Source organism: Hyalella azteca, unplaced genomic scaffold (assembly GCF_000764305.2).
Source record: "Hyalella azteca isolate HAZT.00-mixed unplaced genomic scaffold, Hazt_2.0.2 contig10892, whole genome shotgun sequence".
Taxonomy (NCBI): Eukaryota; Metazoa; Arthropoda; class Malacostraca; order Amphipoda; family Hyalellidae; genus Hyalella; species Hyalella azteca.
Window position 1 is genome coordinate 19,045 of NW_025940911.1, and position 16,887 is coordinate 35,931.

Consider the following 16,887-nt stretch of genomic DNA (forward strand, 5'->3'; position numbering starts at 1 on the left):
AGGTTAATGGCAAAGAAAGGCCGGTAACGACTTCTGGTCTAAAATATTAAATAAGCAGTCAGGTAATTCTGTCGTTGACCGTAATAGACGGTTCCTGTGTTTGAAGAATTCCTTAATCAAATCATCTCTTAAGGAATAATAATAATTCTTAAACTAACTTATATAAGCATTGCGTATGCATAAAAAATATTTTATATTGCTTTTGTATAAAAATTCCTTGTTTGAACAACATTTCATTCGGCCCTTTCACTAACGATTCAAAATAGGGTGGAAATTCTATTATTGCATTTTTAATTTAAACCCAATTCAGCTAAATTACGGTCAATAAATTTTCAAATTTATAAACAAACCATTATTTTTCAATGTTTTATTATTCCATAAGAAACCTTAAGTTTTACAGTTTCAGAAAATCTCGCCTTGTTTGCGTATTAGAATTCCACTGCCATGCACGAAGGCACTCTCGCTCATGCATATATGTTTTTTTTATGCGAGACTATACTTGTTCAATAGAAAATATGTGCTTATTAAGTATTAAGTAAAACATGTACTTATTAAGACTGTAATGACCATTCTAAAACTGAACATTTCCTCCCTTATTTTAATTCAACTCGATTTCAACACATCCAGGGAGCCACCTACTAACATTAAATCAATAACATACGCTGATGTTAATCAGACTAACTCGTCGATTGATTATATGTCGCCTTAAAGCTGCAATATATCCACGTATAATAACTGCAATAAAGTATGTCTTATCGTTGCTATTATCGACGTTTCCCACTCTTCTTATCAATAGATGATGTGCCACGCACCGAGCTCTTGCTCTGTGCTGGCAACTTTACGCCTGCTTATCGGCTGGGAACCCCAGAGTTCTCTAATCTTGTACATGCAGCAGGGAATCGCAGAAATTTTTCTCCCTGCATGTGACATGTTTGTTCTTTTCTTCGCAAAATTGACCGTGTCGGCATATTAATGAACCCCAGTGACCCCCAAGGAGGTCATGTAATAAAACGTATTTTCCCCAGCCAAGAAATCCTATATAAAGTAATCTGATGCAAATAACACTAATAATATGGAATGATACGTACAATTGGGTCATTACAGAAGACCTCATATAGTAAACTACGTTGATGAGAGTAAAAAGAATTAAAAGTCAAAAAAAGGTGAGTAAAAATAGTTACTCTATAAATTGGCTGAATTACAAGAAGAAGTAATCATATAGCCTATGGCAAGATGAGAATGTTTAAGTAATACAAATTTTGACTCTGTTGAAGAATACATAATTTTAAACATGTGGCCGAGTTTTCACTTTATATTATATAACAATGACGATCGGAACTTCGTTTTTAACCTGATTCTTCAACAATACATCTACACTTCACCAACAAAACCGTGATGAGGGAACGAACATAACCGTCAAAAGGGTATGCCAAACGAATACTTAAAGTTATTATTGTAAAATATATTGTACATACGCGTACTTGATTGTTTGGATATGTTAAATGATTAAATATCCACTGAAATATCAAATCTCACTGTCAGAAAATTCACCTTTTTACTATATACCTCTTTGAAGTTCGTTATTAGCCTTCATCATAGTTTCAAAAGAGACTCTGAATTATAGTATATAACCTATGGAAATTTTCAGGTCGTAGAAAAACAAATAACACGCAGCAGCACAAATTCTATAAAAAACGTTGTGGAACGAACTACTATATTGAAATTAAAAGAGAGATGTCAGGTTGTGTGACAATTTTACTAACTGCAGTCTATATATAGTGAGTACACGTACCAAGGTCAAGTTCACCAAATGCATTGAAGTCCACTAAAATGTTTATAATTTTGTTATAGAAATATTTATTCCGGCACATTTTTATCTACGCAATTGAAATTATAGTTTAATTTACGAGTGCGTCTCATAATAAGTCTAACACAGCTTTCAGCTTTTAGGAATGGGATGCAGAAAAAGCTCGTGTCTTCTATTTACCGAAAATAAGAAAAATGTCTTTAACAGCAGTTTGGTTGCCAGTAGGCAAAACGAGTGGCTTAATGAGCGACGTTTACATATGCAGCAGAACTGTTGATCTTCTGGTATCATGCGAGGCCCAGAAGTTTCTGGTCCACCATGGAATAAATAAAATAAGCTACTAATTCCTGTGCGCTCGGAAATTGTCTATTTCAAACAATTGCGCCAAATGATTATTTCATCCATATAGAGACGAGCAAAAATTATAATTTGCCAATTCCATTACTCGAAATTTTAAGCCAAAATTCTATCTTGCTTGGTGGAATGCGTGATCATATACGCTTTCACTGCAACTGAGCTGAAGGACGATGATGAAAGCAAAGTTCTTTCTCGTGCTATAATGGCTATTGAACAAAAGGTCAAGACTATACAGCAAAGTTCTCTCTTAAGCTTAAGTTGAGCAAAACATCGAGATTATACAGCAAAGTTCTCTCTCACGCTAATGGCTAGGTAATCTTTCTTAGGTGGGAAATGTTTTCATTCCAAAGTATTTTAACTTATAATTTTTCATATTATTAATATATATTCCGAATACAATGTAGAAAATCGTCCAAAATTTTGTGAGAATGAAGAATTTAATAAACTCAAATTTAATGAACTATGAAGCTCCTGGTGATATTTTATAAGCTTTTTTTTCTTACCTAAAAGAAATCGATCTTTAAATGATCCATGAGTTTGTTTTAAAACAGAATTTTTTATTGCAAATATTTTTAATATACATAACACTTTTTTGTATACAATACACTTGCGATTTTATCTTAACATTTTCTATACATGTGTTTTTTTTCTGAGTAGCTCCTGAATTAGTGACAGTCTACAGGCACAAGCAAGGCAGTATAGAGGCAAAATATTGAGTTATGTTTCCTATATTATGTAATATATCATTTCTATAGTATATAATTTATAGAGATCAGCCCTCTAAATGGTAATTAAATAAATTGTAATACTGATAAGGACCACTGACTGTGTCTTTGCAAATGTTTACCTTTTAAAAAAGAAACATAAAATATTGAAGATGGAACCATTAATGAATAAATTAGCCCAATTTTGTAGGCATCTTGATGCATATAAATTATTTCTTTGTCCTTCATCAATTAATTATTTATGACAGTAATTAGTTATTATTGAGGCATTTAAATCACTCAGCCCCGATTATTACGGAAATCTTTTCTAGTTCAACCACGAGAACTTGCGTCTCTTGCCTAATGAAGATCTTCTCCTATTCACACGACGCCTTGCAGGAGGTTTATTTTTCACTAGCCTTTTGAGCTCCGTTTCTGGACTATTGTACTCCATTGTCAATTTATTTCCCTCAATATAATCTTTTAATTTTGCTTTTTCCACCTTCATAGACTGAGTTTTGGATGAATTTTCGCTATCATTGGCGAAATTTTCTTCGAATGGAGAAACCTTGAATTTCGCTTCTTGAGTACTTCTAGCGGGAGAATCTGAAACTTTGTTAGTTTCAATATCATGGACTTCATTGTAGTCCGCAAGGGATTTCCCAGTATACACAGCAGGTATTCCCACCTTGGAGTTCGCCCCAAAAGCTCTCTTCGTTTTAGCAAGGATTGCCCGTCGATCTGCGTCATACAAACTGTCTTCCTCATTAACAGGTCTTGCATCAACGCCTGAAACAAGTTCTTGTTCTCGTGCAGTTGGCTTGCCACTCACGCATGCAGTCCATGCCACGACCACCAGCGCAGTCAACAACTGTTGAAGAGTGCACAATCAATTATTTTATATCTGAAGTAATGGAATTTTCTACTTTAATAGGAAATCAATTTATATTTACAGGTTTCAAAACTCATATAAAGGAAATTGTTTAAAGAGGATGTAATTTTCAGTAAAAACAATTTGTTTCAAATAGATTCTTAGCCAATGTTTACACAAAGACGTATAAATACACGAACAGAAATATCACGTTTCTGCTTAGTTATTTAGAGTAAACTGAACTCTGTATTCCGGGAGTGGCTTATATAATAAATCTTACCAGCTTCATGGTGGATAGTATCAATGAAGATACAATATCGTCTCCAACTATGGAAAAATTCGACGATATTTTCCGTTATTTCCACAGACTGACGTTCTCCAACCGATTGGAATGGCTTAGTTGATTCTCCCTTTTATTTTCAGAATTGGTCATACGATTTTTCTAAGTGTTAAACTGTTAGCCCCTAGGAAGCTGACTATAAACGATTACACATGAAAAAGCAGTAACAGTTCTCGAACAGACATATAGACTCAAAGACACCGGTATACTTCCGACAACTGAATGACTCTAAGGCTCTAACAGAAAATTCTTTTCCAGTATCCACATCAACATGCCTGCGTCAGAACCCGTGTCGACCTCTTAACACTTAATCGCTGTACACTGTATTCACAGGGCTCGATATGTCGCCCCTCTTATATGCTGCGAGGCAGCTCTACTCGGAGCACGATATCCTGTCGGTCTTATTATCTCTTAGAATTTCCTGTGACACTCTTCGAGATGGCGACATTTTTCTCATAAGATGGTTTTATTTTAGTATCATTATAATAATTATTGTTGTTATCATTGTTAGTATTGTTGATATTGCCACTGATAATTTTTTAAACATCATTATTCGTATATTATTACTAATAATATTATTTGTAAGCAGCATGCGTGCACTCTATGATCGTGGATCAAATTAGCTTGCTGAAGTTAAACGGGGAGTCTAATAAGTTCTAAATTAATAAAAATAAAAAAGTTCCGGAAATAAAAGTTTCTAACTTATATCAGCCTTCATTTCAATGAAAATCAGCGTGTGCTGTTATACTTTTTATTAAAAGTCAGAACTATCAAAGAAATCGGTGTTTTCCCTATAATCATCTTTAATTGATTTTCAAATGGAATCATTTTAATGTATTTCTTCATGAAGTGATTCAGCTGCAATGTTGGGGCCACATTTCTCTAGTCATTACATGCAATAACTCGATCGTGTATGAATTAACTCATTGCAGGAAATTGCAGTTGACAAATTCGGAATATGTCATCGTCGATGGAAATCCGGTGATGAAGAAAACTTCAGGAAACTCGAAGCCATACTAATCAACTCGTGCACCGTTTGAATTGAACTTCCCACTCAATTGAACACAATATTGAAGTCATTGCTTCTCACATGCCCATAACAGAACATTTCTTCCTTGCATTTAAAGTGTTGAGTGTTTCAGTTGAATTACAGATTTTGAAAACTACTTACACTCAAGATTAAATTAGTTTTAAAATGTTCTTTGAAATTAACATGCGACGACACACTCTGCAGTTTAAGTGGCATTCCTCGTATGTGCATGCATTCACTATTAAATTTTTCGCCCTATTTTAGGGCACTATTAAATTTTAGGCTCCAATTACGCCCTATAAAATTTATAAAAAAATTTATACGAAGAATTCGTTTCACTCGAGTCGAGTGCGTTGCATATATGCTTTATTATAGTACAATCTACAGCCTAGAGTGTAAATCGATCAAATTTGAAAATTTCCCTGAATTTTAGATGAATGTTTTTAATCATCAAGACGTGGTGCAAGGCATAATCAATAATCTATTATTTGAAAAACCCGGTTTAATATTCAAGCCAGTCGAAGTTTTTCCCAATCAAGCAAGTTTGCAGAAAACCAATTATTTGAATACAAGTAGTTTTCTGCGGTCTCAGAGATAACACAAAAAAGTCATGCATTTATTTCTTTAATTCCAACTTTTATATAACTGATTTAACTTTTATGTGACTGAATTGTCTCATATAAAACTGATATTGATTGTAACCTCTAAATCCGTTATTCAGCATATAGTGGGTTACTTAACCATCCTACGCGATAGTCTTCACGTTTTCCGACTATATAATTATTATTATAATCAGGGCTTGGCCAATAAAACTTAGGTAACTAAACATAACGTTGAGATCGAAAGTTACGCATGATGACGGAGTGATACTGCAAACTATTCAACTGAACAAATGCTTCACGATATGCGTTAAAGCTGCGGCCACATTCATAGTAAGCATTGGAACCAACTCTACCAACTCTAAATTCTATTCTCATAGATATAGACGATGCGTTAGTAAACATGCGAGACGAGAGAATATTTTAGATTACGGCTCTAAGAAATAAGCCCAGTTAATGTCATATCAAATTATGGGCTTTACAATTTTACAAATTTGAATAGTATTTACTATCTCTTAATGAAAAATGAATAATTTTATAAATATAGGACTTTTCCACATTAATGTCACTAAATCCTTGTAAGGCCCGCTCTCAAAATTTTTATTAAGTACTTTCTTCATTAAAGTTCAGCAATTCTAAATTCAAAAGAAATTTCCTCTGAAGACGATGCCAGCTGAAGGAAATAAGTCTAGTATGAGTAATTATAAATTATAAATGTATGTGTTGATTCGTAAGTTGTTGAAATATCTGACAAAACCTGAATCTGAGGTTTGTACTTGTGTTTGAAAACGAAAGTTTGATAAACTCAAGTGGATGCAAAATTTTCTTTTAATACTCGAGAGTATTCACGCATTATTCTCAAAGCAGTGCGCGATGAATGATGATTTCACGGTCCCGTAGAAAATGAATAGAAATATCAACCATAGAAATAGTTATATTTTAAACACAACACAACGACTTTCGATTTCTTTCTCATTTACATTAGCAAGCGAATGCTATACGAGTACAAATGAGTGCTTCTGGCAAGACATAACTATAAGGTAATATAACGTGGGAAAGAGCTATATAAGCTCCTGGAAGCTAGATAAATAGAAACTTCATGCATACATTAGCCTGAAAATCGCCCACAAGCTACAAAATATGCAATGCTTATGATATAACACTACAAACTCTCCATAATGTTTGTACAGAAGAGAATAGAGAGAAATAGTAAGAGAGAAGAGAAATAATGTTTGTACATTATGCTTAAGAGAAAACACTTGACAAACGCCACAGCGTATGATGATAATAACGAACTAATGTTTGGAAATCAATAGAAATATAATAATTCGAACTAAATTTTATAGAAAATCCGCAGGAAAGTTATGTGAAGCCTGTTTAATTGTGCGTTAAGAAATAGGAAACGAAGGGGATTCCACAAAAACGATTGAAATGAGAAAAATACAGGCTAGCTTACAAAATAGGAATTTCTGTGCTCAAGATATCTATGAACAATAATATTCAGTGATTAAAATTTTAGCGGCGCAAGATTTGAAATCGATTATATTTCCAGAGTAACTTTAATAAATAACATAAGAGTAATACGCAGACGAGCAGGATCATGTAGACATGCAGCGAATAGAAAGCAAGCGAAGGATGAAAAATCGGGGTTTATTCTGTGAAATGATAAAACTCCGTTAAAAATAGATCCACGCAAAAATTGTTTCTAGCAGTTCATTTAAATTACTTTAAAAATTAATTTCAATTCATGAATAACAGATTGAAGATAAATTTCACTTTCTCAAGGTATCAATATTTCTATTGCTAACCTTCTAAATTATTGACGCCTGCTCAAATTAGGAGTGACATGCAAGCCGTTCTGGGGTGTAAAGGTGTTGATGGGTCAATTACGAGAGAAATGACACAAAGGCAGGAAATAAGGTCATGATTAATTAATGCGTGACGAATGACGTCACCAAAAAGAGGTGACGATGCATGCGCTACATATACCAATTAAAGGATTTTTACATGCATCAAATAAATATAGCTATTAGATATGAAATTGAGCAAAGATCACAATATATACAGTGGAATATACAGCAGTCAACCGTAAACTTGGGTCACTTCCGCCTCAATCAAGCCTTAAATTCAATTTCCTTAATGCATCATCATTCTTCTCCAAATTAACTATCGAACTGAACTTATACTTCCAAGTCTCTATTAAATTAAAACGGAACGACATTTCTTAAACAAATCCCTACTCACACTCGTCAACCCATACCAATATGCTTCCGAAAAAATCACTTCACACACATCACAACGAATGACAATGCTAATGAAAAAAATTCATGAAAGAATATTATAACCATTAGGCTTTATAAATTAATTGATTTGGAATATTTTGATTTAAATTTTATTCGGGAGCAGGAAGAAATTCTTCAACAAAGTTCAAATCTACTGAAATACTTAAAACCTAAATTAATTCATTAACGAATAAATTTTCAGTAAACTAAGGTAAAATAGCAATACTCTACATCATATTTTCATTGTGACCTGAATCACTACTATTCACACAAAGACTTGGCGCTTATTCAATGTGTTTCTGAAGTTCAAATATCGCATGACTAATCTTGTCCGTTGGTGGCCAGTGATTGGGTCTTCATGGCTGAATCTCATCGTCGCAAAGCTCATTTCCCGGTGCAAATTGAGAACAAAAATGTGGGCTGAACGTAGCCAAGATACTATGGTTTTTGCGGCTGTGAATACGTGGAGTTACAGGGACATGAACACGAAACATTTTCTTATAACAGTCGTATTTTTAACGAACTTGTGTTGAGTCTTGGCAAGAAATGAGACTTTAACTTGAGACTTCTACTGATAGACTTGTGTATCGAGGCTGGGCAAGAAGTTTAAGTCAATCTGCTAACTAGTAATAACGGTAATGAAAGAAATTTATTATTTACGGCAACTCAATTTTTTAACGTAGCCAAGGTACTATGTATTTTTTTGTGGTTTGAATACGTGCAGTTACAGGGACATGAACACGAAACATTTTCTTAGAACTGTCGTATTTTTTAACGAACTTGTATTGAGACTAGGCAAAAACTGAGACTTTAACTTGAGACTCTAGCTGATACACTTGTGTACTGATACTAGGCAAGAAGTTTAAATAATCTCCTAAATATTAATAACGGTAAAAGAAGAAATTTATTATATACGATCACTTTATTTATTTAAATTGCCAAGAACGTTAATAACACATGTAATTGTCGTTCTTTGTTGTTGACGGTTGCTAAACGGAACGTCTTTTCTATGCCAATCAAGTAGGGCAACGTTGACCGTGATAGATCATCGACCGCGCACCATCATTCCGAATGAAGCTAACAATTTTGAAATCAAAGTTCGTATGTAGTTAAAGGAAGGCCATATCAAACCCACATTCAGCGCGGAACTCACATCCAGGTCCCGCCAAAAAAAAAACTCAAGTTTTTATATCTGTATAAAAATTGCTTTGCTATTTTTTAATTAAACATTGTCCAATGTTACATAATTCCACCACTAAAAAATTTTACACCCAGGTGATATCTCAACGATTGGTATCGTGTTAACCCAATCAAACAAACAAGCAAACTCTGTCAATTATAAATATGTATAAATGGTTATGAATCTGATTACAATCAGGCGGATAAAGAGTCGTCAATATCTGTCAAATTTACAATAGAATTTGCTCCTTGTATACCTATTTCACTAGCGATTAGGCAGATTCTCGCAACGTTCCTGTTAAGGCACAATTTGGCGAACGATTTCACTGCAGCCAATTTCAAGTCTCAATCTTCGCGAACAGGGTGAATGAATACCTGATCGCATGACCAGCACTTTAGTTGAATATTGAAGACTAATTAGAGATGAAAAACCCAGGGCTGTATTGAGTCTTGGGTCGTGAGCATTTTCGCAGCGCTCACATCGTCGTCACGCATACCCATGTCGCTATTATAGCCAACCCATGTATTCTAACACGAACTTTTCTTTACGCCATGACAACGCTCCATAAAACTGCAGTCGATATTATTTATAAAACATAAACCTGGCAGCTTTATGATATGAAAAAAATGTTAGACTTATTTGGTGTTGAGGTGACACCGACTCGTCCTGCATAATCGTATGCCCAACTATTGAAAGGACCAATAAAATGATATATAAAACTGTTATAATAATCACGCTTCAAATATAAAAAATACGGAAAGATAAACCGTGTGTTTGTGTAGCCATATATAGTAAACCCTGGTCTAGTCCCAGCTTCGGAGCCTTTCTGTAATTTATAAATGAACAAGAATTTATAACTAGTGATGATTAACTAAAAAATCGGAATTTGAAACTAAATACTATTTAAATTAATAAAGTATGTATAGAATAAATGTCATGATAGCTATACAAACATCGCTGAATTAACACGCACGTGATTAGCATAAATACATTCACAATTAAAATGCATCCACGTATCGCTGTGGTGAAATCAGGAGACACAGCGACAACTAAAAATCATTCAATGCACAAGATCATATCAGTGCTGATTCATAACTATGACAAATTTTAAGAGCTATAACGATCCTTTACATTGAAACAAATTGTGATAGTCGTAATTTGACTATTTTTTAGAAATAGGAAATTGGAACAAATAATTATAGTCGTAATTTGACTATTTTTTAGAAACAGGAAGGGATATTCATAATTCAGCTTCTATTTTGTAAACGAAACGCTTGAAATTTAATAATGCAAAATATTTATTTCTAATTTTATTTTTAAATGAAAACTCAGATTTAGTTTTCAAGTAACGTCTATTCAGATAGATCTTACTTAGTAAATTCCTTTATGAACAAAACAATCATATTCATTATACATGTTTCCAAATTATTCATTCACTTACAATAATATTTTAATTTAATAATGTGCATGAATTTCTCTTAGATCTTGACGTTCCAACTAGACATCTGAAGCCTTATTTTCCGCCCAGTGTTTGTCAATTTTGTTAGCAATTTTTCGGCCTCCGCTAAGTTGAGTAAAAAAAAGTTAGAAACTTACATTGTAACTCGATTTTCATAAAGTTTATCAACACTTTAAGATATCACAGATGACGTCACGTTTCTGTTTGCGCGTCACTAAGACGACGACTGTGTTTGGACGCTGACTGGTTTAAAAAATAGACGACAAGTCTTGTGTTTCTAGGTTTTGGCAGAAATCAGTCAGTGAGCGACTGGCACTCAGACCGGAAGCTTCACAGACAATCCGCATAGTAGTATTTTCTAAGCCGGTAAGAAAATATTAAGATTATTTGCTGGATTGATACTTTATTGCGCGAGTAAGAAGGTGATACAAGCTCGAGGCCTCTTTCATGTATCGGTTAATAAGTGTTTTTGCGAAATGAATCATTTGCGATGTTCATTTAGTCATTATAAAATTAATGGTATTAAATCAAGCATTGTTGGGATCACATCATAGAATTAGGACCAGGGGGTTGACGCGGTGACCGAATTAAGGTCAAACTTTTTCACCGGACGTCTTAGCAGAACACAGTAATTTATTGCAAATAATCATCAGTGACCAAAAAAGGATAAAATGTCCACAATCAAAATGAGAGGTCTTTACATACGATGCACAAGCTAACATGATATGCCTCTTAAGGGGCTAAAATTATTATTTATATTTTAAAATTTATTCGAAAAATCTGTTCACGGGAAACTCAGAATGAAAGAAATGAAATATATGCATAAGTTTTTTTGCGCACATTCCAATCATGGTGCGTAATTTTATTTTCACTTTATAACTCGTCACACTCAATTCTGCCTAACTCTCTCAATCTTTCTCTCTCAGCCTCTATGCTCTATAACAAATATCTGTCATCACGCTCTATCCCTGCCATAGTTCTTCGCTCAAACAACCCTGCATTCATTGCAACCCAAAGCTTGCCCTATTCTCGTATCTGCGATACCTGATCTCTCGCACTGTTATCGGTACTATCCTTCTAATTCAGAATCCCTACTATCATAATCCACCTAAATCATGCGTCTCACACATTTCATCATTAGGTGCTCCACAGTTTCCGTCACACCCCATCACACATCGAACACTCATCATCTTTATTCTCTTCCACTTGTACCTTAACAAGATTTACAAGCAACTCTCAAATTTATGAGCGAGCATTGCCATAACTGAAATTTATGTAGCCTCAAGTTAGAATAATTTGTTCATAGTACAGGATCGACACTTCAACCAACTCGCCTGCGAAATGGCCTGAGCAGTCGAACGCAAAACCTTACTTGACGTTAAACTCACCTAGCTATAAACCCATCAATACTGAACAGATTTAATTTAAATTTGAAAAATAAGTAGATATTATCAATGCGCTGCCGAGGTATTTATTTCAGATTTTTACATCAATTAGTATTTTATAAATACGGAAAACCTATCTTTATGTTCACCTCCCCCAGCCATAAATCCATCAATACTGAACGGACTTCATTCAAATTTGAAAAATAAGTAGATATGTATTATCAGTGCGCTGTGGAGGTGTTTATTTCAGATTTTTACATCAATTAGTTTTTATTAATGCGGAAAACCTAACTTCACGTTCACCTCGTAGGTTGGGTCAAAGTCAGGTAAAGTTTTAGTATTTTGTAGCATTTAAAAAAAAAGAACTATGCTGTCATAACTTAGCCTGCGAGTTGGCGTTTTTAGCGCATTTTCTCATTTATAGAAAAAAGGCGCTATTGTGCTCGTCATGTCCGTCCGTCCGTCTGTCTGTCTGTTCGTCCGTGACTTCACTTTTTCGTCGACGAGAAAATGCGCTCTCTGTCACTCACTGCAGTGAGTACTGATTTATATTTTTTAGCTATTAATTCTTGGAAAAACGGGTAGCATTCTTTAACTCAGGCTGGGTGAGTTGAACGTGATGTTATGTTTTCCGTATTAATAAAAAACTGATTGATGTAAAAATCTGAAATAAATACCGCCACAGCGCATTGATAATATCTACTTATTTTTCAAATTTGAATGAAATCCGTTCAGTATTGATGGATTTATGGCTGGGTGAGTTGAACGTGAAGTTATATAATTTGGCATTCGAGTGCGCAAGCCAGTTCGCAGGCGAGTTCTTTGAAGTGTCGATCCGGTGTTCGTAGTGATGAATTTGCTTGAATATAGGGTCTCATTCTAGTATGGTTCAATATTTTCAGGAATATTTAATTCGATGAAATTTCACTCGTGAATTTGAATCAGGGACAGGTAAAATTAACGGGGCAAAATCAACCAAACACGATAGATTTTTTCTGCTTATTGACAAGAATAGATATATTAGGGCGAAGAATGAAATTAATTTTTGAAACTTACCGTACAAAATTATCCAATTTTTAATTATCATAGATACCTTTACCTCAAATTTGGTTGATCTTCATCAAATTCTTCTTCAATTTCCTCCAGATTTCTACACGTAGGCCTTATGACAACTTGGATGACGAGGAAAAAAAGTCGTCGGCAATTAAGCTCTGGTGGGGACATGGGCCACGTCCCAAGAAGCTGGGATGAGGGCGAGGACGAAAAATGCATTCCTGCCTCGAAGACGTGCGGCAAAACTTTGCCGGGCTGCAAGAAGCTCATTGTTGCTGCAATAGCTGTCTTGTCTACTTTCTTCGTGTCCTGCGGTGCAGCGACTACGAGTTCGTATTTCAAGGAAATTTTCATTACTACACTAAATTAGAAACATTACTTTACATTCTAATAATACAATTTGAAGAAAATATTCCAACGAGTAGAATTTGACATTAAATGTTTCATGCATTGAAGTATTTTAGAGCCTGATGTTTTTAACGGCCAAAAGTTTTATAATCGGAGCCGGAATTATTCTATTAATCATAATAACATAAATCTTTTCATTTTTGTGTCAAATCAAATACAATGTTCACAGTTATAGATCATAATATGCTGCAATACTGTTCAATACAATCAGTGATTTGCACATTTTCAAAGTCGATCGTTGCCGATAATTATAACTTAAATTTTCCAGATATGTCTTGCGTGAAGGAAGATGTCATAAATCCAAAGTTCTTCACGGTTGGTGGCTACACAAGCAACAAGTATCAGGACAACCAAGTTTGCTTCGGACAGTGTCTTAAACAAGGGCTTTACGTGATCGGCATGGAACAGGCAGAGTTCTGCTTCTGCGCCTACAACCAAACTGGTGAGTTATTTTCGATGCTTCTAGACGATATTGAAACAAAATTTATTTTTTCGTCTGTTGTATTTCCAGTTTTATAGTTTCATATTGAAATTTGCAAGCACGGATAAACTGGGCGTTTGAGTAGCAATTTCGATAGCAATACGTAGCAATACGCTGCATGGGAGTCGCATGTACGGAAGAGAATGCCGGTTACTTTGCCTGATAAGTGATGCCGCAGCACTCACCTCGAGATAATCAGGCATCAAAACATAATCGGCGGTTCTACTAAATTTTAGTAATAATCCGAATCTTCTTAACGACGTTGAAGCTTCATGGTTCTAGAGAGCAGGATAAGAATAACGATATGAAAAACCTATTGTGCAGCCCCAGTGCTGTAGCATTCATTGCTCGGACCGTTTCTAGATACAGGCTCACTTCCGTTAATTGTGTTAAATGTTGAAAAGAAGTGTTGCAGGCCTTACTGGTCTCACTATTTTCTTCCAGTTTTATGGTGCATTGAATGCATTGTTGGCCATAGTTTCATTTGTGTTCACCATATCGCTTCAAATCAGGATATTTTTCCATTTATTAGGAAAATATATAGAGGAAAATTATTGTTAACGCTGAAACTTGAAGATAATACTGTTAGGTGGTTCTAAGCCACAGCTTTACAATATATAGTCCAAACCTTGAACAAATCGAGTACATCTACAGATTATGAAAGGCAGGAATATCGGATAAGTAATTACACAATAACTTAATGGTAATACAAAATTATGAGCAATTCATGAGTAGCTCCAAAAGTAGAATTGTGAAACGCTTGGAAGGCGCAATAATCATTCGATTACGTCGCTTACCAGTGGGGCACTGAACACATAAAACAAGACGCGCCGCTTTGAAGACGCGCGTTATGTTTCTGTAAGGGAGCTGGGAATGCGAATTAGTTACAGAGGGTTAGAGTGAAAATATATACGACACCTAAAGTAATAACCTGAACTTTAATGGGAATGAAATAAATAATATTACATTTTTCATGTGTGATTTTAGAAAATTTTGTTCAATTATTATGACAGCTTTGAGAAGGGATTGTTCGTCTATTCCGAGACGCATCGTGGTGTCATGATCAATTAGCCAGACAAACAACGTTCGAAATGCAATTATAAATCCAAGACATCCCTAGTTGAAATTTGCATGAAAATTAAGCCATTTAGAATGACTAAGATAGAGTTTTATTTCGTTGTTGTGTTCTGAACAAGTCAGGACATTTTGCTTGATGCCGAGAACTTGTCTCTTAATAAAGCATATCGGCACTATCTCATCGTTTGTTACGATCACTTGATTTCCATAGCCGCAAATTAACAAAGAATTTAGAGGCAAAAGAAACACAGAGCAAGAATTGTTACCAAATGCCTTTGAAAGTATTTTGGGACCAGCTCAACCATTAGTTAAAAACACGGGTACAGAAATTCGTACTACGAAATTGACCAAATTCAATAATTCCTGAATTGGCTGAAGAGACAAAAAATCGGGAAATAACATCATAAAGGAACGAGGCAGACTTAGCTTAAAAAAATTCTAAAGGGTAATTACGGACGATGTCCTTACAATTAGATTATTGTTTTGCGTACAAAAGCCTACATTGATTCTATAAATCTATTTGGGAAGAATCTAAAGTGAAAACCAAAACTTGAAATCTCACGAGATTATTGTTGCGTCGCATTGTTCGCCGGGATTGCTGACGCAAGGAGTGCTTGTAGATTGTCAATACTAACTCACACAAGTCAAGCAGAGATGATGCTTGACGTCGATCCATCAACTTTTTTAACAATAGAAGCTGGTTTTTATGTCACGATGTTTATTTGTAAGACTAAAATGTACAATAGCCCTGGTTTACACACATGCACTTTAATTCTGAAATAAGAATGGCAATGAAATTTTTTTTACTGGTCTGTGATGAAGACTAAAATTTTTTAATGTAATACTGTTACTGATACTACTTAAAATATATAATAAAAAGAAAATTAAGCAATTAAAAATTCCTAAAAAATAAAATGAATATAAACCTAAAATAATGATAAAATTATGCCAGACTAGAAGGAATGCGAGATACGACGGAATCAGATTTTTTCGCTAATTTGGACATGCTAAACTCAAAATCGGAAACATAAATTTGGGAATTTTCATTGCACTAATGGACCACCTTTTCTAAAAATCTTAACAAAACACTAAGAAGGATTGAAAAGATTTGTGAGCGGCTTATGTACATTTACTCAGATTTAATCGATACGTGCCGCTTTGAGATTTACAGGTACCAGATTTATCGTTATTTTCGACCAGATTGTTTAAATGAAAAATGCAGGCGTGCAAACTAGAGTTGATTTAACATTTTATGAAAAAATACCGGGCGAGAAAAGACTTAATTTAGTTGCATATCATGATCATCATGCATATCATGATCAGGCGAGATCACTCATGATAATCTTAAAAAGTGTGTTCAATAATGATGATCACCTTGTCCATAAATTAGTCCTCATACAAAATTCTTCCGGTGGAGAATTTCGGTTGTCGGGCGATTAGAATTCATCGGATGTAACAATTCAAATATTTAAATGCGGCTACAATTTTCAAGTATTCAAATGTCGCCATAGTTCTGATATTAAATACTTGGGCATTCAAAAGTTAATATCATGGTTTCATGGTTTAGAAGGTTAATTGAGCTTCAAACATAAACATTATGACCTCAAAATCCAAGTGATATGTCCATCGCATTTGCATACTATGCATAAAAAAGAAAAACTAAAGGCGATGTTTAGAATTTGATATTTAGTTCAACCCACCAAATTAGGTTTAATGTGACATTTATTTTTTGGGTCTGCCTCATGCAACTTATTTGTGACCCAGCTCTCCTGAGAATTATACTCCAAATTAACAGAATGTAATGTTCATCGAAAGGATTGAATATCAAGTTAATCATATTAAAATCAGTACCTC

General features: G+C 34.5%; 1 protein-coding gene across 1 annotated transcript; it reads right to left on the bottom strand.

The window, feature by feature from the left end:
* Nucleotides 1-984: 984 nt before the first annotated feature.
* On the bottom strand, nucleotides 985-4,390 carry LOC108665871. Its single transcript, XM_018152678.2, has 2 exons — nucleotides 4,020-4,390; nucleotides 985-3,739 (listed from the first exon to the last, which is right to left on the bottom strand). Exons 1-2 carry the CDS (start codon nucleotides 4,026-4,028, stop codon nucleotides 3,197-3,199), a joined length of 552 nt encoding a protein of 183 aa, XP_018008167.1. The 5' UTR covers nucleotides 4,029-4,390; the 3' UTR covers nucleotides 985-3,196.
* Between the last annotated feature and the right edge of the window lie 12,497 nt (nucleotides 4,391-16,887).